Raw genomic sequence first — 21,148 nt, forward strand, 5'->3', positions numbered from 1 at the left:
AGCCCTCACCCTCCAGACGCCCAGGCCAGAGGCACTTGCTGCTGCCCCTGTCGCAGGGGCTGAGACGGCCCTTGTCAGGGAGCACCTGCTTTGCAAAGGTGCACCCGGCGCAGTCACCCATCTGGGGATGGAGAAGTTAAGCTTTGGTCTAAATCAGTGACGTGTCACAGCAAGAATGGCCTAGCTTTCTGGCAGCAAGGAGGGCCTGGTCCAGCTCCCATGAACGCTGGGGACACTCCACGGAGTCACATAGCAGTGTCTGTCCCTTGCGGAGCAAACACAACCAGCCTGGAGCTGGGGTGTGAGCCGGCACTACCTGTTGTTGGCAATTGCTTTTAGGTTTACAGTCATATAGCCAAAGAGGCAGCTGGTATTCACAAAACCTTAATAGTACATCCTATCTCCTAGACGAAGAAAATTGTATGGATTTAGGAAAATTTTTATGGAAGTGCCATGATTTTTTTCTTCTGCCATGTTCCAGGGCAATACAAAGCTACTTGACTAGTTTCATGTTTACTCTAATCAGCCTTTTGTCTTAGCGTCATCAGGGACACCATGCAATTTTTATAAGCATTAGCTGTAATTATTTAACAGAAATAACTGTTTCACTAACTTGAAAAAATGGTTATATGAGAGGAAAAATAATCTACTTGCAGTCTCTTACTGTAAAATTTTTCAGCTCATATAATACTTACTGCCATCTTAATTTTAAAGCATGTCCTCAGGCATTTTACAGTATTATAATTAGTGCTATTGAGTTTGGCAAGGTTTGTTTTTCTGTATTATTATTATTATTATTAATAGAGTGGATATATAATGAAATTTCATACAATTAACACAGACAGAAAATATTATCTTTAGCAGTTTGGATTAGGATTTTGCCCAGCAATGATGCAGGCAAAGCTCCCACAGGAGTGAACAGTTTAGGCTGTGTGGGCACTGCAAGACCTGAGCTGTAGGTGATTTCTTTTTTTTTTTTTTTTTAACAGTGAAATTCTGGTGCCATTCTTTAATCAATTTTCTTCCCATTAAATACTTTTCCCATCACTATACTGCAAATGAGCTATTTACAAAAGGGGCAGTATTTACATTTGCACCCGATTTTTTCCAGTTAGTCTGATTTTATATGCCCAAATACATGAGGCAAAGTAACAATGATGATGCCTGTGGTCTCCAGAGGGAAATCACCATTGCTGGCAAAACTCCTCCAGCCACTCGTCCGTGTGGGTAATTTAGAGGTCAGCTCTCAAACTTGTCTTTATATAAGGTGAAAGGGAAGAATTATTTGCAGCAGGAGTTGTGTTTGGCTGCATTGTGGGGAAAACGGTTACAGAGTCTCATGCCAGATTACTATATAATGCCTAGTGTTTACTCATATATTACACAAGTACCTTATCTATATTACATAGATATGCAAACATATATGAATATATATTAATACACTCTTATATACAATGAACAGAAATGAATACATAAAAAATCCTTATTAAGATTTATCAGTTTAAACTATGCTAGTTTATCTTCTCGTGGTTTGTTTTATGCTTATGTGTGGAGAAGGAGAGAGAGATGAGCTTAAATTTTTTTCATTATAAAGATGAGCTATCAAATTATTTTTTAAATAAAGTTTTCCAAGCTTCAAAACATAATTGGGGGGGGGGGGGGGGGGGGGGAGGGGGGGGGAAGGATAAGCAGACCTAAAACATCGGGGTTTTTTTTCCACCAACAGATCAAGGTCAGTTGTCTCAGCAAAAAAAAAATTCATTTTTAAGCCTGTCTGTGCAAGATAGAAATCAATTATCTCTTACGATACCGCGGCCGGCGCTCAGCCCTGACAGGAGCTTTGCTTGATATACAAATACGTTTGGTGTTCTGTTTCCAGACCGGGCTCCGGCTTTTGAACCAGGCGCTGGCTCCGTCGGGGCAGCGCAGGCAGGACCCTCAGCAGGCCCGTCAGTGACCGACAGCGCGGGGAGGGCCGGGGTCGGGCGGGGGTCGGGTCCGCCCGCCGCCTCCCCGGGGCCCGGCCGCGGCCAGGCAGCGGCCCCGCTGCGGGGCGGGGGCGGGCGGGGCGGGGCCCTGCTTTCGGACCCCCCGCTCCGTTACCGAGGGAAGCCGCCGACCCCGCGGCAGGCAGGAGCGATCGGAGCGGGCACGTTTTGCCGTCGCACCGTTAGCGGCAACAGGTCGGCGCGGTGCGGGACTAGAAGGCGTTTCCCTGCGGGACTCGTGTAATTTACACTAAAACAAATATTAAATAAACCAAGGCAAATCCACCCAGCAGAGCTCCTGCTGGCAACACGCATCTGCCAGTGTCCCAACGGCGGCGGCTGCCGCCTGGGACGGCGCGGTCCGGGGCCGATGTTCCCGCCTTCCGCAGGGGGCCCCGCACCTACCGCGGCCCGGCCCCGCACGCCTCCGGCCGGCGCCGCCGAGCCCCCGGGAAGCCGCCCGGAGCGCCCCGGCCGCTGCCCGCTCCCCCGCCGCCGGCGGGCGGGACACGGGGCACGGCGGCCCCCCGCGGCCCGGGCCGGCCGGAGCCGCCAGCGGCGGGACGCGGCGAGGTGCTGCGGGTCCGGGTGACTCACTGGGCAGTGCCAGAGGCCAACCCAGCGGCACGGGGCCACCCCGCCCCGCTGGCTCCCGCTCCCCGGGCTGGCGCCGCTGCCCTGCGTGCGTGAGGCGGCGGCGCATCCCGGCGTGCGGCACCGGCCCGGCCGCGCTCGGGAAGCAGCTTCCTGATCAATACCCGGCTGTCGGGAAAGGCTGCCTGTGTTAGGCCGGGCAGGATCGACATCTCCGTAAGGCGGCAGCGAATGATTCGCGGCAGAAGAAAGGCGATAGGCTTTGGAAAGAGATCCTCTGTGGCGTGCGTTTTACTACAGAAAGTATTACAGCCTGAAGCACCTGCTGTTTCGCTGACAGTAGATTAAAAAAAAATCTATATATATCTAGAAAAAAGTATATTCTTGTGTTTGGGTTTTGAGGGATTCCCCCCCCCCCCCCCCCCCCCCCCCCCCCCCCCAGTTCTCTAGAGGGGACAGTTTGCTTTATAAACCTGAGTCGGAGGCACTGAGCCTCGGCTCACATGAATGCCTAGGAATTAAAAGCGGTATTTCCTTGGCAAAGTGATGAGTGGAGCCTGTTGGCTACGGGATTTGGAAGGTTTCGAGGTACTCTCCCCTTCGTACTGTAGGGGTGATCTGTTTATGACAAGGAGCGGAGGGGGAAAGACATGAGGTGAAAGGAAGGAGAGGAGAGGAGAGGAGAGGAGAGCAGAGCAGAGCAGAGCAGAGCAGAGCAGAGCCTGTATTGGACACAGTTTTCCTTGTGTGAACAGTCTCGTAAAGTGGGGCGTGAGAGGTGTGTGAGGTGCAGCAGCACGATCGCGTTAGAAACTCCCCCAGCCGCAAGCGGGGCCCTGCGCCTGCCGCACCGCCCGGCCGCGTCCGGGGCCGCCGCGCTCCGCGCCCGCTGCGCCCGGGGCGGGGTCGCTGCTTCGGGCACGGGCTGCGTGGCTGAAGCCACCGGCTTCAAGTGCGTGATCGCTCACAGCGGCTCCGGGCTGGCGGCACACGGGAATGCTCAGCGGGAGAGGGAGCGGGGACAGGGTGCAGATTTCTCTCCTGTTTAAATGCTTCCCTCTAAGTCTTTTTGATCGGCTTTGGATTTAGACGTCCCAGCAGAAAAGTTTCATTCCTCCCATTACACACTTCTTTCATTCGCTTCTGCGAAGTTCGCCATGAACGTTCCCCCCAAAAACTTCTCTTTCTCTAGTTTGCTAGGAAGGTAAATCCAACCTTCTCCGGGACACTTTCTGACACAAAGCTGGAAGGGAACGTGCTATTTGTTGCTCATCGAGCAGACCCTCCAAGCTGGAAATGTCTCTGCTTGGGGAAAAAGGCTTTGAAATTCGCCCAAGTTCTGTGGCCTCTTTGAAGCTTGCCTTGAAGTATCGTGGCACAGAACCCTCTTCCTTGAAAACAAAGAGGTGGAAGAAGCTCCAGACTATTTAAAATTAGAGAGTGGTGTTTTTTTAATGTAAATGTACATACATTTAAATAGGGAAGTATAAAATATTCCAGGTCTTGCTCCTTGTACTAATCAAGGCTGCTAGAGGCTCCCCGAGCCATCATCTTTTATAATTATAATTACACGCGTCAATCAAGACCTTCAGGCAAAGTCAGAACAAAGCAGGCAAACTCAGGAGAGAAATCACATTAAAAAAAAAAAAAGTTTGGAGAACTTAGTAAGGAATGGAGAAGAGATTAGAAGAAAGGGTAATTAAGGTTGCTCAAGGCAATCGTGAGAGCTAGAACTCCATGTTAAATTAAATGTAGCCACAAGGGACCAGGTATCATTTATAATATGTACTGCCCTAAACTGTTTCTTCGGAGAAATGGGGATGTGCAATAACCACTCCAAAGTATTATCATCCTTAGCGGTAGCTGGCGGAGTGGCTTCGCGATGTACAGGTTGAACTCGCTCCAAACCCTTCCCCGGCGCAACGACATAAGCCCGCGGGTAGGGGCCGAGGGCCAGGGGCCGTGCCCGTGCCCCAGGGGCAGCGCTGGCCGGGGGGAGCCGGCCCGGCCCGGGCGCGGGGTTTCCCTCGCCGGCTGCCGCCAAACACGCGGTGCCTCTCCCGGAGCAGCACCAACGGGAGCGGCGGCGCGGGGCGCCCCGCCTGCAGGCTCGCAAGGCCGGAGGGCCCCGTAGCACCGCACCGCCCCCCGGCCCCCCGGCCCGCAGCCCCGACCCCTCCCGGCGGGCGCCCGGGGCTACGGAGCGGAGCCGCCGCCGCGCTGCGGCCGCCGCTGGTGCCGGGCCGGCCGGGCTCAGCACAGGGCGATGCTGCACGGCGACGCCTGCGAGAGGGGCCGTTCGTTAATTAACGTGTCTGGGAGCAACTTCCCGAGGGCCGAGTCGGGGTCTCAGCCCGAGCCACCTCTGCCCAGAAACGAGGGCACTCCCTCGAGGCGGTTTGCCACCCGCCGTGGCCATCGAGCTGGTCGCTCCCGCAGCTCGCCACGTTGCCGTCCTAAAACTCACCGGCCGGCGAGCTGCTGTGAGACTGTGGCATGAGAAATAACGTGTTGATACGGATCAAGAGTTCGCCTGCTCGCCATCCCGCCCGAGGGGGAACGGGGGAAAGGTGAGAGCGGCGGGAGCCCGAGAGCTCCGAGCCTCACTGCGCCTTGGGTGCATCCCCAAAACATCAAACCCTGCATAGAGAGGGAAAGAAAAGAGACATTTTCTGCTCCAGTGGTGCTGGTGTTAAGGCGGCTCGGGATCTGCGCTAAGCAAAGGTGTCTTCTTGCAGTCACTGGACGCGAGAAGTTTAAACTGTCCAGGAAAGCACGCAGCCGGGCCGGCGCCCTGCACGTGGAGGGCTTGTCCCGCCGCCGGTCACCTCGCCATCCTTACCGGCGTTAGTCCCTTCCAGCCAGGGTCGGTTTCCACAAACCCTCTCCCAACCGATGGGAAATGCTGTACGCTGCGCTGCAGACGGTTCCGCACCTCACTTTCAGTCGGAGGCAGTTTTCACCGCCCGATAAGCGGTGCTCTCGCCGTGCACCGCGGCGATGGAGACGCCGCTCGGGCGGGGGGCGCGGGTGCGTGCCAAGGTGCAGGTTGCGCTCATCCCGCACCACCCGCGGACGCTGCCACAAGGGAGGGGCGGGAAGGGCGGCGGGGCAGGCGGACCCCCGGCCCCGGCCTGGCTCGCCGAGCGGCTTGGCCCCCCCGCCGCCCCCGGGCCCCCGTCAGCCACGGGACCGTCCGGCTCTCGCCGCCCAGGCACCCGCTCGCCAGCAACGAGTTGTTTGGGACGGCTCGGGAGCGAGTGCCGCCCGCTGCACCATGAGCCGCGGCAGGGAGATCCGCGCAAGCGACGGCTCTGCCGGGGCATTGGCTTTTGTGCAAACGGTGCAACTGGCACCGACAGATCCCGCAAGAAGTTGGAGGGAGGGGGAACCCAAAAGGCACGACAGGTACGGCGAGCGCCGGCGCGGCTCCCGCCCGCTGCTCGCAGGCTCCGGGGCTGCGTGGCGGCAACGTGGCCGCGGGGGCTGGGGCTCTCCCAGCGCAGGGGCTTCCGCTGCGCGCCCCGCCCGGCGGGGGGGAAGGCGAGGGCCGGGGTCCCGCCGCCGCCGCTGGCCGGGCCGGGGGCAGCACGCCGGCGGCCCCAGGGGAGCTGGAGCGGGGCTGCCGGCCGGCGAGGAGGCACACGGCGGGCGGGCGGGCGGGCGCAGCCCCTCTCGGCGGGGCCGGTGGCCCGTCGGCCTCCGCTGGGGCGGGGAGTGGTGGTGGCAGCCCAGGCCCCCACCCCCCAGCCCGGTTGAACGTCAGGGCAGGCGGCGGGCGCGCCGGGCGAGTGTGTGTGCTCGGTGCGTGTGTGCGCGGGGGTGTTGCTCATCCCGCCTCTGCCTTACTGGCTGCAAGGGCGCTGTCGGGCCCCCCTTCGCGGAGCCCCCCGCGCACCCCCAGGCTCCGGGAGCACCTCCCCGCTGGTCCGGGGCTAGAGGTCCCAACTCGGCACCTCCGCACTTGTGGCGGGGGAAAGAGGGGGAGGAGGAGGAGGAGGAGGAGGAGGAGGAGGAGGAAGGGAGGAGGAGGAGGGAGGAAGGGAGGAGGGGGACGACGACGGGGGTGGGAACCCTGTCCAGCAGCACCAGCGGCGGCAGAGCGCTCCTGTGCACTGTGCGACTCCGCATGGATAGGGGCGCCGGGCTGCCGCCGTGCTGAGCCCCGGGCGGAGCTGTCGCGGGCTCCCGGGGTTCCTCCTTCCTCCCCGACACCCCTCGGTCTTCCTCCTCCTCCTCTCCTCTCCGCCCCCGCCGTCTGCAGCCAGACTACAGCCCCGCGGCTCCCTCAGCCGCGGGCACCCGGCGGCGCTTCCCGGCGGCCGGGGCCGCTCGGTGCTCCCGCGGCGGCAGGGCAAGGGCTGGCGTGGAGGAGCGGGAGGGAAGAGGAGGAGGAGGAGGAAGAGGCAGCGGCCGCCGAGCGCCCCTCGCCCCAGCTAAATCTGTGCTGCCGTGTCCAGGTGCTGGTGTCGCGGACGGACACGGAGTCCCCAGCCCGGCCCGCAGCCGCCTTGTCATGCTGCCCAAAGTGGAGACCGAGACCCTGGGACTCGCCCGGTCGAATGGGGAACAGGGGCAGATGCCGGAAAACATGCAAGGTAAGGGAGCAAAGGCACAGAGCTCCCCCTCCGCGCGCTCTCGGGCCCCCCTCGGCAAAGCGCCCCTTCGTCCTGCCGAAAAAGTTTACGGCGGCTGCCTCCGAGCTGCCCCGCCGCCGCCCGCGCCGCCGAGCCCCTGCTGCAGCCGGCCCGCCTCCAGCGCGGCTCGGGCGGGCACCGGGGGCCGGAGCAGCAGCGCCGAGGCGACAGCAGAACCCCGGCCAGGAGGCGCACCCGCGGCCGGAGAGCCGCCGAGCACCTGGCCGGCAGGGGCCTTCCTTCCCCGGGTGCAGACGCCCCGCCGGTCACCGCCCGGGGACACCGGCCCCGCACAGGCCCGGGGGTGCTCGGGCTCGTCCCCGGTCCGCGCAAAACCGACTCGGAGTTTATGCCATGGAGAGTCAGGCGGGGAAGTCCTGCCGAGCACCCCGTGTGCCGCACACCGTCCCGCAACGCGGCCCCGAGGACTGCGTCCCGCGGGTACGGTGCCCGCAGGCACAGCACAGGCGGCACCGGCGGCGGCGGCGCCGCCACACTTCGCCGCAGAGAGCCCCGACGCCGCGGGGCATTAACGCCCTTGCGGGGTACCCGGGAAGGCGGCGGGATGCCCGAGCTGGAAGTGCCTCAGTGGGCCGGGCTGGGGCTGTGCCTGGTTCCCCGCTCCGCGCCGGAGCGCTGCGGGGAGGGATGCCGTGGAGACCCCGTCAGGGCCGCCGGGGGGGTCGGCTCCTTGCCTCGGAGCCGGCAGCCCGGTACGGGGGCGCTGCCTGCCCCGCCCCGCCCTCCTGTCCCGGGGCACGGGCTCCAGTCCCGGCTGCTCTTTTGGAATTATCCCCTCTGCTCCCGGGAGCCTGCCGGGAAGCAGGAGCGGGGTGGGCCGGGGGTCTCGGAAGTGCTGGGGGCGGCCCGGTCGCCCCTCTCGTCGACCGCGGAGCGGGCTCCGCGCCAGGGCACGGCGCTCGGAAAACCCCTGCTTTCCCGCTGGGCTGCTCCTGCGAGGAGGGAGGGCTTGGTCCCAGCGCTGGGCCTGGAGCCGCGGCCGCGGGAGCAGGGGGAGGGCCGGGCCCTCCTCCTCCTCCTCCTCCGCCTGCGGCCGCCCCGTGTCCGCCCCACGCCGCGGGCGGGCGGCGACCCTCGGCCGCGCCGAGGCGGCTCTGGCAGCTCTGCCCCGGCAGCGGGCGGGCGCCAGTGCTCCCGGTCCGCGGCAGCTGCGGGGTTACCGGCAAAGAAGCGACATCCCAGCGGTGCCGCGGCGGTGCCCGGCGCCTCTCGCCTTGCTCAGCATCTTGCCGAGCAGACCGCAGGTTCAGCGGCAGGGAAGGGGGAGGAAGCCGGCCCGCGGCGAGCGGCGGCGTTGCTTTTTGGGGGCCAACCCGAGCGGCTGTCTGGGCTCCGTGCGGGGGAGCCCGGCCCGAGTGGCCGCGATCGGTGCCGCCTTTCGGCTGGGTTTTACCTACCCTCCTCGTCCCCTCCTGACGGCCGGCTCCTCCCCGCCCGTTCCTCCCGCAGCCGAAACTTCAGGCGGCCCCGGCGCGCCGGTTTCTCGGTACCGGGAGCCGCCGGCTGGGCAGAGCCGCGCCGCACCCCCAGGACGGCGGTCCCGGGCCGCTGCCCCTCTGCCGGCGGGGGCTGGGAAGCGCCGGCCCGGGGCCGCGGGGCCGCAGCGCGGGGCGGGGGGGGGCTGCGGACGGCGCGGACGGCGCGGGGCGCTTTCAGCTGGTGTCGCAAGCCACTAACTTGCACTCAGCGCGGCACAAAAGTGCTGGGTCTGTGAGATCCCAGTTTGGGCTAAGTAAATATTTGCCGGCTGATGTTGAAAGAAAACTTTGAAGGAAATGAACAGAGTTACTTTAAATACACAAGCGCCACTCATCTTTTCGTTCTGCTTTTTTTTAAAGTTTGCCCCTGTTCGTTTTCGGATTTAAATGAATTCATTTAGTTTGTGGTTCCCTCAACTCAGGATTAGGTCGAGGGCCCACCGTAAATATAAATACTTAGAGCATAAAACTAGGAAGCTGATGATTTTTTCTACACTTGCAAAGTATCATACAGATTTGCTGTTGATGAAAAGTTGCAAGTCTCGATACAAACTGTGTTTTAAAAAATACCTCCCCCCCTCGTTTGCAGTGGTGCAAATGAGCTTTCTTTCCCGATGAGAACAGTTGCAGAAAATTTGAGTTATTAATGTAAATTCTAATTGAATGTGCTATTTCTCCTCTCCCCAGTGTCTCAGTTTAAAATGGTGAATTATTCTTATGATGAAGACCTTGAGGAGCTGTGTCCAGTCTGTGGAGATAAAGTGTCTGGGTACCATTATGGACTTCTCACCTGCGAAAGCTGCAAGGTTCTGTACTAATTACTTCATACAAACACAAGTACAGGAAAAAAATATATTTCAAATATAAGCAGAAAAAAGATGATTAAAGAAATCAGATGTGTAATAATTTGGCTTATATCTGATATGTTTCTTGTTACATTCATGTTAAAAATTAACCACCAAAAACCTTTAGAATTTAGAAGTCTCTTGGAGAGATCTCATCTGCACAAATGGAAACAACCTGGACTGTTTTGCATTGTAGTTTTATCGTTGCTTTTAAGTATTTTGCTCTTGTGAAGTGATGTAGTTCTAGAACAACTTTCATTCCTAACTGTCCTAAATACTGATTTTAGTTGATTTATATGCATTCAGAGTATTTCTGCTGCTGGAGGATAAAGTGGGAAAAGTATCCTCAATACAGATCTGCTTTGCAAAATCTAAAGCAGATATTTTATCCTTCAACATTACAATGGAAATTTCTGTAACTGTAATGACCATGCATTTTTTTCATACAAACTATAACTGTCAGCGTTCTCTTGACACACAAAGTCAAGTAACTAATGATTTCTTTTAGAGAATTCATTAATTTTGCAATAAAATATTTGTAAATGCAACTTATCATATTGAAAGATAAATATATCTGCATAGTTCTATGTATACTAAAGGGTTTAAATACTTATGAATTCATGACATTTGTCATGTAAAATTTTTTAGAAGTTCTTTATAGTTATTTAAGTAATGCACTGTAAAAAGAACTCCTTGGCCAGAACAATGCAATTTTAAATACTTAGTTGCACAGAAAAATTAACTTAGCATATCATATTTGCGTTAAAAAATAATCAGTGAGAAATGAACAACAAGCACTTACCGTGCCGCTAGCATGCACCACTGGGATGTACTCTAGCCAGAGACACTCTGTATTCCTGTTACCTTTGCAACAGCATCCCTGCTTGTTTCATGTAAAAGTACTTTAAAGGGAAGACTTTAATCATTTTGCGATGATTAAAGAATACAAAAGGAACTGGTCAGCCTCACTATTTCTGCTACCACTGTTGGGGGCACAGGAGACTATAGCCAGTCTTAGCAAGCTTTGACATAAATCTATAAAACATAGGACTAACACTAGAGAACCTCTTCTGGAGTCTGGTGGTTTTTTCCTGGGTACATCTCACTGTGATTTAAAATAAGCTATCTAACTTTGTAAGTGCTTGAGTGGTGTCTCAAAAACATGTTACAATGATTTCCATAAAATAAAATGCTGAAAGATGCTAGTCAAGCAAAATGGGCTAACTTTTATATCTATCATACAGGGATTCTTTAAGCGAACAGTCCAGAATAACAAAAGGTACACATGTATAGAAAATCAGAATTGCCAGATTGACAAAACACAGAGAAAACGATGCCCTTACTGTCGATTTCAAAAATGTCTAAGTGTTGGAATGAAATTGGAAGGTAAGAGCTATAGTCTTGCTGTTATTTTCAACTATACTATAGATTAATTCTGAAAATAATAGGAATGCATATCTTGTTACATGCTATTTTATGTAAAAAATGCTATACATTTATCATGATTTTGAAATTATAGTAGAAGGTAACTTTGTATGCTCAGTGAAATTGTTGCTTTATTAAAAAGACCTAATGAGTAAATGGTAAATCACTAACAACTAGTCAAAAACATAATCTATTTTTTTATATATGTATATAATTTGATATTTCAGTATTTTAGAGTTTGTGAATGAATGGGTCTAGATAGACTAGTTTTGCAGCTTTTAAAAAAGACGTAATATAGTTTAAACAAAATATGTAAGAAGTGCTCAAATTAAAAAAAAATCAGTCATTGCTGTGGAGACATTTTATATTTTATCTAGGGTTGGTTTTTTAATATGTATTTTTCTGACAATAAGGCAGAAAACAGAGAAACAGATAAAATCAGGGTTTTTCTCACACTGACTTGCCTTTGAGATTAAGGAACAAATAATCTCTAAAGCTGTGTCCTATATTTTTGTGAGGTTACACCTGAGATGCTATTACAAATGAAAGAGAATAAGGCATTTTGAAGTATACTTTTTGAAGCATACCTTTTGACTTAATTTCACTTTCTCATGTACAGAGAACAATGAAAAGTGTACAATACCCTTTGAGATAACCAGATGCAAAATTATCATCCACTCGAAGTTGAGAATCATACATAGTTCATTCTAACTTTAATATATTAAATACTAAAATTCAGGTTCCGCAGCAAATGACATTTCTGCTTGACCAAGGACAAGCTCTAAAATCCGTATTCTTACAATTGTACTGAAATGACATTCACCCTAGATGCTTAACCAGGAAAAATAAGGCCAAGGAGGGAAAGCATAAACCATTAAGGGAACCATAACGGGTAAGACCCAGTCACCTGAGTCTGGCAAAGGACAGCTGCTGATACAACTGAAGATAAACAGAAACATCAGCCTTCTGCAGTTCGATGGATTCAGTACTCTTCTATTTGCCCGCAAGACTGAGCTAGCACTAACTGCACTAAACATCCTGAATCACTGCATGTTCTTCCAAACTCAGATAGTACAATAACCAGACATTTGGAATCCTTTTCTCATTGTTGGTGCTAAGAATAAGGATACAATACATTTATCTACTCCTGCTTGCAACTCCTCTTAATTGCTGACAGTGATACAGGACCAGATTTTGTCTTCTGTGATTACGTGCAGTTTACCTTAATTTCTATAGGAGTTACACAAAACCATTTGCTAATCCAATCTGGCTCACAGGGTTTTGATTGTAGAATACCTGGGAGGATACTATGTATACAGATTTAAAGTTAATTACATTTACCAGCATGGGAATTGAATTATTTTAATTTCCTGCATTTTGTTTAAAGTCAACATTCAACAGCAATATTAGCAGCAGCATTTTTACTGCAAAATTAAGCAAAGTGCCTGTAGTAGTAAAGATGCTCTAGAAAATGTACTTTAACTTCGTTGTCCACACAGCCATGCAACTTCTTTTCCTTTGTTTAGAAAATTGGAAGAACATGTACTTCATAATTGTAAATAAATTGTGACATTTGTACGTGTATTTCCCTGATAGCAATATCAGGGAAATAACTAGCCTTAAAGTCTAGTTCATAAATTACCATGGACCAAAAAAATCATTAAACGTTAAAGTCCTTATGATAATGTATAGTATTATGTATTATCTAGCATTCATAATACATTTTTAATGTTCTACTAATCCCTAAGATAAAAAGCTCAAGAACTTAACCTCCAGCAATCTCAGCAGTCTCAACATGTCACCAGGCTGTCAAAGTTTCCTCTTTCAATCTAACTGCCGTTGGGCAAGGTGGGCTTGGTGAGAGCTCCTCGCTAGTCCATTACATATATACTACCGTGACAGACACTGCTGTGACAGAGACCACCAGTATGACTCCCAAGGCAGCTGTTGAGGTGGATCTGTTTTAATTATTTTTAATTCCAGGGATATTACAAGACAGAACAGTGTCAATAGTTTCTGTTTCACTTCCACCTTCTGTGTGGAAGACAGCAAGCTGACAGCTTTCTCTCTGCACATGCCAACTGCAGCTAAACATTTCTGTAGAGCTGTTCAGCTACCTAGAAATCGCATAAAGTTTTACACCAACCTGAACAGAATCATTGAAAGGAAATATTTCCTTTTTGCCAAGACAAACATCTTCCCCTTTGTGACTACTGAACATTTCGTAATTTACGTTTCAGATGTTTTGCTGTGGTGGAAGGCAGTAATGGAATGATTATAATGAGACAATGTGGTCCGCTGGATACGTCTCAGACAAATTCTGGACATCAGCCCTTGTTTCTTATTGACATAGTAGCTTGACATAAAAACAAACATACACTGAGATCTCCACATGATCCCATAGCAGGTGTGAAATTCCTGTAGCCAACCATTGTGTTTGTCCCTGTGTCCTAATCAATGTAAAGAGAAGTCCTTGTATGTTAGTAATATATGCATGTGATATTTAAATTACTAGGAAAAAGAAGACATTTGTTAAGTCAAAATAAATCTTTTTCTTTAGGAATAAAAGTGCAACTTTGAATTTGGAAAAAAAACAACTTAAAAAAGGAGTTACATTTTTACATTTCTGCCCTGTCCTAATGTATGTTTCATTAAAAAATGTCGATTCCAAGTTTTAATTATGATTTACTTCCTCCTCTCCCCTGACAGCTGTGCGAGCTGACCGAATGCGTGGTGGTCGAAACAAGTTTGGACCAATGTACAAGAGAGACAGGGCGCTGAAGCAGCAGAAGAAAGCTCTTATCCGAGCAAATGGACTTAAACTGGAAGCCATGACTCAGGTGATCCAAGCAATGCCGACTGACCTGACAATATCCTCTGCGATCCAGAACATCCATTCTGCCTCCAAAGGCCTACCTCTGAACCATACTGCCTTGCCTCCTACAGACTATGACAGAAGTCCCTTTGTCACCTCTCCAATTAGTATGACAATGCCACCCCATGGCAGTCTGCAAGGTTACCAAACCTATGGCCATTTTCCAAGCCGCGCTATCAAGTCTGAGTACCCTGACCCTTACACTAGTTCACCAGAGTCAATAATGGGCTACTCATACATGGATAACTATCAAACAAGCTCACCAGCAAGTATTCCGCATCTGATATTGGAACTCTTGAAATGTGAGTCAGATGAGCCGCAGGTCCAAGCCAAGATCATGGCGTACCTGCAGCAAGAGCAAGCCAACAGAGGCAAACATGAGAAGCTCAACACATTTGGACTTATGTGTAAAATGGCTGACCAAACCCTCTTCTCCATTGTTGAGTGGGCTAGGAGTAGCATCTTTTTTAGAGAACTTAAGGTAGGTAACAATCTTACATTATATTATCAATCAAGAAAAAAATACCATTTGTTACAATGTTGTTCCTCAAGCAAGAAAGTATGGTTTATCTTTTCTTTTTTTTCCCCCAAGCATCTCATTCTCAATTTATTTGCCTTGAAGTAGTCAGACTATTATGAGGAGAAACTTGTAGTTGTCTTCCACCTGAGCCTATAATTAGCTGTAGCAAAGAGATTCAAGTTTCAGGTCAGCTCTTCTGTACTTTACTATTTATCACAAATGTTACTAGCCTCCATAGGGCCTCACATAAATTTTACTGCTTCCCTCTCGGTATTGCTCACTATCTGGCTTGTAATCAGAGTTGTAAGCACGCCTGTTACACCATTCCACGTTAATTTATTTCATTACCTTATTTAACATGTGGGGGAATGCCATTTCTGTCCATCTCTGTGCAGTTGAAAGTCCACATTTGCAATATTCACTTTCTCAATGGGATACTATTTTGTGCATTCTCGTGTGTCTAGTTAACCATGAAGGCTGAATCCTAAGCAGGGTATACACAGAACAGAAAGCAAGGAGGAAGAAGATACCTTAACCACTCATTTTGGTTCTCATCACCACTGATACATGGTGGATTCCTTTAACCTAGGCTGACTACGATGATCTTTAGGCTCTTAATTTTGTTGGAGCACCCAGTAAATCCTCATGCACAGCTCTCTGGTGGCCAGAAATTCTCCCATTTATATTTTTCACACTTTTAAGACAGTTTTGGGGTCTGTTGGGGTCAGAGCTGAAATTTTAAGCCAGAAATTTGACATCAGAGAGTACAGTTTTTAACCATTCTCTTGACACAGAAATTAGCTCTGGAATGAATAAAAGATGTTCTGTCTCAAAACCCCCTCAAGATTAACTTAAATCACATCTGAATTTCCCTATTACATCACTAGTTCTGGATCTCTGCTACATGGAGATGTTCTTGCCACAAGTATTTGCTGCTGAAATCTGTAAAGTTTTGTGATCACCCATAATATCTTGCTGACTACTGTCAAGCTAAGGGAAAATAATACAGTACCCAAATACAACAATTACTGTAGAAGTTCACTGGTAATGGAATCTACACGAATTAAGAGCACAGAAGGGAGATCCCATTAAAAAGCTGCATTCAGAATGCTTGCCACAACAATATTTCTGTCGTAACTATAATGATGCCGACACATGAAATAAAGCCTCATCACAAGAAAGGCAAGCTGTATATGTTGCATATACAACTTCACCTTTTCTTCAGTTTTTTATGTGAATGGTTGCAGGAACCATTAAAAATTCAGCCTATATAAAGAGAAAGAAGGGAGGAAGTTTACTTAGAGGGGGAAAAGAAAATGGATTAGAGAGAAGACTCTCACATCTTAGTTTGCCAGGTTGTTTACAATTTTATAGTAAGTTATAAACCATGCAACCCATTTTAAATAATTTAAAAATGAAATCTGCAAACCTGTTACATTTCCAACAGACCGTGTTCTAAATATCAGAGACCAGGTCTTTCTACCCATGTACTGGGGAGCATTTTTAGTCTAGAGTAACCATGTTAAAAAACAGTAAGACTTGCAGAACAAGATACTCTTCAGTGTAAGAATTTCTAAGTTATGATCTTAAAATCCCATTTATGATTAAAGTGAGAATATGAAAAGACATGCAAGCAACATTTACTTTTTATGGTTCCATGGCTTAATCTATAGGCAGATTTTATAATCATTCAACATGCTATACTGGGAATAGTTTTAGAGATGGTTTTCTTCAACCAACATATGTTTACTAATATGGACACCAAAGATGCAGAAATGTGCTTCGTGAAAATGCTGACCTACTTTTCCTGGCTTTATATATATATATAGATATAGATATAGATATATATAGATATATATATATATATATACACTACCATGTACATACAGAATTCTGCAAATACATTCATGCTAGTAATTCACTGCATAAAGCCTTTGGCTAATGAACTGACTTTCACGCATTTTTAGGTGTTGGTTTCATCTTCGTATTTGTACCCTTTACATCTTAGAAACTTGGAGTTCAGCAGTTTCATGTCTTCTGGCATATCCAGATTTTATTATATTAAAAAAAAATATATTGGACAAGATCAACTAAACTGCACAGCATTCCAGAACAATAACAACACTTGGAAATCCATCCACATCTAATATATAGGGACCAGATTACAGACAATGCTAAGAACATTTAGCTTCTCAACTTCAAAAAGTGAGGTGCCCAAAACATGTTTAGATCAGATTCCACATTTTTTACAGCACTAGGCAGTACCCTCTCTCTTTGCAGCTGAGAGGATCAGAATTAAACAAAGGGTTTCCAAACTTTTCCTGAACTCAGCTCTCTTCTGTCCATCCATGGTTTCAGCTCCTGATCAAGTCAGTGAAAGCAGCTATTTCAGATTGCTCCACAGAGTGGGAATACCTGGGGGTGGGGTGGGGTGGTAGAAACATCCACCCCTGAGGATATGACAGAGATTTTAAATACAGAGGGAGGGAAAGAAGCAGTTGTGATAAAGGTACAACTGGATTTTCAGAACGGCTAACTTTGTTGCCTTCCTGTACACAGTTGACAAATATGTATTTGCTTGAGAACATATTTTCCTATTATTCCTTCTTGGCTAAACTTAACAGCTGAATCTTGAGATGCCTTTCAAATAAGACAGGTGTATTAGCACATCTCTGGGACTAAAATTTTAAATTACTCAAATAATTAAACAGTAAAAGAAGTACAAATGTGGTTTGTATGATATTGATCTTGATTTTGTCATGATAAGTGATGCCTTGCACAGCTGGCTGTGAGTTACTAAATTGCATGTTTGCAATCCTTTACTGTATCTTTTTACTTCATTTAAATTTAGTCTTACACATTGGTCTCTTCATTACAAAAGAGCAAACGTTTTCTTTTGTGCTACGCCTTGAGGTTTATAGTTAGCAGAGTTCAGGAGGGACTGAAAAGGAGGAGGATGTGACAAAAAATGTTGTCCCTGTCCAGTGGTTTAGGCCACATTTATCCTAGAGATAACAACAAAAAACCACCAGTGAACTACAGTTTTTAAGTTTTCTCTTTTTCTTTCCATTTTGCTGAAAATTTGATTTTTTAAAAAGAGATCTCAAGTGATAACAAACATGCTTCTATCAGCTTATGCTTATCACATTCTTCTCACTTGTGGCTCTACAAATTGTCAACACCTCTTTTAGAATGTGTTACACATGTAAGCATGTCAAAGGTAAAAATATTGACTGGGCAGAACTACCTACAGCATGCACTGCATTTTACAGATTTGACCTGTGTATGAATTTAAGTATGTAATTAAAGGCTAATGCTCCTACTTGCTAAGGAGCAGACGCTCCCATCTTCATGTTGGATATCAGAAATTAATGGAAATGTTGCTGAAGCAAACTAGTCAGGATTAATAATAGTGTCAGAGTAAGATCCAAAGCAGCCAATTGCAATCCAGCGACTTTGTATTTAACACCTACTAAAATCTCAAGCATACCTCTTTATCCTGTGAAGTCAGAATACTCTGTAATAAGTAATTACATCATAAATAGTAAAGAAGGCCTTTGTTTGCTATTCTGGAGTTGTTGAAAGCTCGGTAAATATAAAAGTAAGATATATCCATCTTATCCTCAGCTAAGAAAACTCAGGAATGCCCTGGGGATGCTAGATTTGTAGCCAGCTGTCTTAGTCAGGTGAAAGGTCTTTATACAAAGCTAAAAAGAAAATATTGCAAGCGTTTCTCAAGACCAAAGGTTACCTGGCCCCAAGAAAGGATGCAGATGGTTCCACTGGACTGGTCTTTCCTCATCGGCCTACATCAGGGAAAATTCAACAACTACTTCCAAAGCTAAGTATTCCTGAACCCATAAAAGAAAGCAGTCTGCTTGGGGCAGGAAGAAAACAGGACCTGCACTGTAGAACAGTCCTCAGGATACTTTCTTCTGGCTGAGGATCAGAAAATTAACTAAATGTTGATAGTTATAAAAAGGCACTAAAGGACTTGTGACTCACAAAAATATTACCTTGACTTATTTGGCTATTTTAGTGAGGTTGTCCTAGGTCAAAGTACTATGTGAGCACAAACCCATTTAGTGAATGATTGCAGGAAGAGCTGCTGTACTTCTTGTTAAAGAAGCTCATCCTAGAACCATTCACTGAGTTCACAAATTTAGGCCACTCATTGATGTCAGACTCTTATCAGTCCTGGGAAAGATTTCTTGCTAGAAGTATAAATTTGGCCACGCTTACATTAGCTGCAAATGTGGCCTTCAAAGAAACTGGTTTAAGCACATATCTCAAAAGGACCCTATCTACAGAACTTCTACTGTACATGGTAATAAAGATGTTTTGGCAGGCAAGAAGCTAAGAGGCCTAGTATTGCATTACATATTCCCCATAAGCACAGCTATATTAGCAGAGTTTTAAATTATTTCTTAAAGCGGTGCAAACAGTGCAAATAGAATTAACAGAACTCCTGGAGTCTCTGATTCTTTTTCTGTAAAATGTATTTAGATAGGTATAGTAATATAATGCTCTGTACATCAGGTTTATTTTCAAATTTCAGTCTGTATGTAATTAAGTATCAAGAAATAAGTAAAAAATAAAAATTACAGTACAGAAATCCAATTATTAACCTGAGTTAACACAGAATAGGAGAACAACAGGTTTGGGTTAGGGTTTTTTTGGGGGGTGGGGGGAGGGAGGGGGAAGAAGTATTAGCAGAGGAATACCTTAAAAGTTCTTCTTCAGGGTGGTGACAGGTTGATATATTATTTAGACTCAAGTAATCAAAGGCAATTACAGGCTGCACTCCCCCCCTCAGGCCCACCGGGGCCTCCCGAGGGTGCTGACCCTCCCCCCCCGCAGATGGGGGGGTGGGGGGGATGGGGAGGGTCAGCACCCCCCAGAAGGGGGGGGATGGGGGCGATGGGGGTCACCTGTGGGGGCAGGGTGGGGGTCACTGGGCGCCGGTTACAGGCTGCACCCCCCTCAAGAACCCCTGCCCCGCCGCCCCCCAGCATCAGCCCCCCTTGGGGGTAATAGGACAGGAAACCTAACTAACATAGCTGATGAAATAAAACTTCTGCAGTGTTCTTTCTTTCAGTCAGGGAAGCTGCCAGAAACTGAGGTCCAGGACTTCCCTTAATATCAGATTAGTTAATTAGTTAATATGTTGTCATGTGTAGCTGTTGATTTTTATGCTGGCTTAATTGTATCTGGATCTGAAAACAAATATTTCTCAAATATTTAAAAAATATTGGGGAAGGGGAGAAGTATTTCTTACACAGCCAAATAATTATTTGCTTTAGAATCATTAATTTAATTTCACAAATAGCAAAATCACTGATCTAGAAAGAAGTCTCAGCAGAGAAGCCATGGTTTATTGAAGCATGGGATTATACCTGTCATCTAGCTGAACCTTGCAGGGGAGCATGCTGCTGGAAGTTAACTTCATGATCTTCTGGCTCTCCTCTGAACAAAGGATGTGACCAAACACTGTATTTCAGCATGGGGACATGCCACTTTGCAGCCTTTCTGAATAGTTTGTTCAGTGCTAAGCCTCTAACACTTTTTCTAGGAGTAAGAAAGATGACCTTCTCTTATGCCCATTCATGTCAGAGTTGGATATTTTAGTTCGGCTCTGCCACGTGATCTTATCACCTCTGACAGCAGGAGGCTGCCTTCAGTCACCCTGGATTTAGTAATTTTTCCATCTAATAACCAGTGTTAAGCATCATGCTGAGACTAAGAACCATGCTTCTTGTAGGTGCTTTTCAAAAAACTGCCCACTTCTACACTCAAATAGGGCTGCAGTCAGCAGTTCACTGTAGCAAACTTACCTAGGATCCTGTGAATAGCCATGATGCAATAATAATGTTTTGTTATTTGTCTAAGAGAAAATTTAAATAAATAACAATTCCAAAGGCTGTGCAGCCCACCCTAATGCTGGTGGCAAGCAGAGATATAACAGGCTGTAGTATGGGCATGAGGAAGAACATCGCTACAGCCTTTCCTGCCGTGTGGCCTGAGGCAGACACTGCTGCCTCGGTGGGAGGGAAGAGCCACACTTGCATGTTCATCTGTGAGTTGGAGGCATTTGGTACGCAAAACAGAAGTGTAACATTAGATTTCAATTTTTCCCTTCAAAGTGTAGGTTTCCAATTTAAGTTTAACAATTGTCAGCAGTGACATTACCTGGGTGTATTACCAAACGTATATCATGTTGCTGCAGGGTAAGATGAAAAAACGGTGGTCTTTAGATCTTGCATGCTATGGCTAGTCCAAAGTGATATTCAAGTGATTTCTAATAATGGCTACTGTACTGGCTAAGGAAACTGAACAATGAATGCTCAGCCATGTTAATATAATCTGTTATATTTCCAGACTATTTAACTGTTATTTTCTGCTGTGAGGATTTGATCTTTTTGCCAAATGATGGAGAAAGCTTTGCACATTAAAAATCAAACAATTCCAGTCCCTTGGAAAATCACAGATATATTTCCTGGATTTGCTTAAGAAAGTCACTGTTTTATTGGTAGAATGACAGATCTTCATCTGCAAAGAACTCCCATTTTTTGGAAGTTTCTGCCACAAAAAAAGAGCCATTTTTCCTCCTGAAAATTATGACATTGCTTAAACTCAGGCAGTAAATCTTACTACAGGAAGAGAACTTGTTTATTCAAATCCAGAGTTTTTCTACGATACCTCTATCATTCAGATCCAACACTTGTGTATGATGCCTGTGTGATATTTCTGTCGTATGGGATGTTT

At 48.1% G+C, this 21,148-nt stretch overlaps 1 protein-coding gene across 2 annotated transcripts in view; it reads left to right on the top strand.

The window, feature by feature from the left end:
- Window positions 1–21,148, top strand: part of NR5A2 (nuclear receptor subfamily 5 group A member 2) — a 107,700-nt gene that overhangs the window by 12,530 nt on the left and 74,022 nt on the right. The window contains exons 2-5 of one of the 2 annotated variants that reach the window (XM_080406797.1): window positions 7,043–7,180; window positions 9,406–9,524; window positions 10,808–10,949; window positions 13,698–14,344. In XM_080406797.1, coding sequence (XP_080262923.1) covers window positions 7,043–7,180; window positions 9,406–9,524; window positions 10,808–10,949; window positions 13,698–14,344 — 1,046 coding nt within the window. Of the gene's footprint in view, window positions 1–6,776; window positions 7,181–9,405; window positions 9,525–10,807; window positions 10,950–13,697; window positions 14,345–21,148 lie in introns of those variants that run through there. The other variant, XM_080406796.1, reaches the window with a different exon arrangement.

Source organism: Falco punctatus, assembly GCF_963210335.1.
Source record: "Falco punctatus genome assembly, chromosome: 11".
Classification (NCBI taxonomy): Eukaryota; Metazoa; Chordata; class Aves; order Falconiformes; family Falconidae; genus Falco; species Falco punctatus.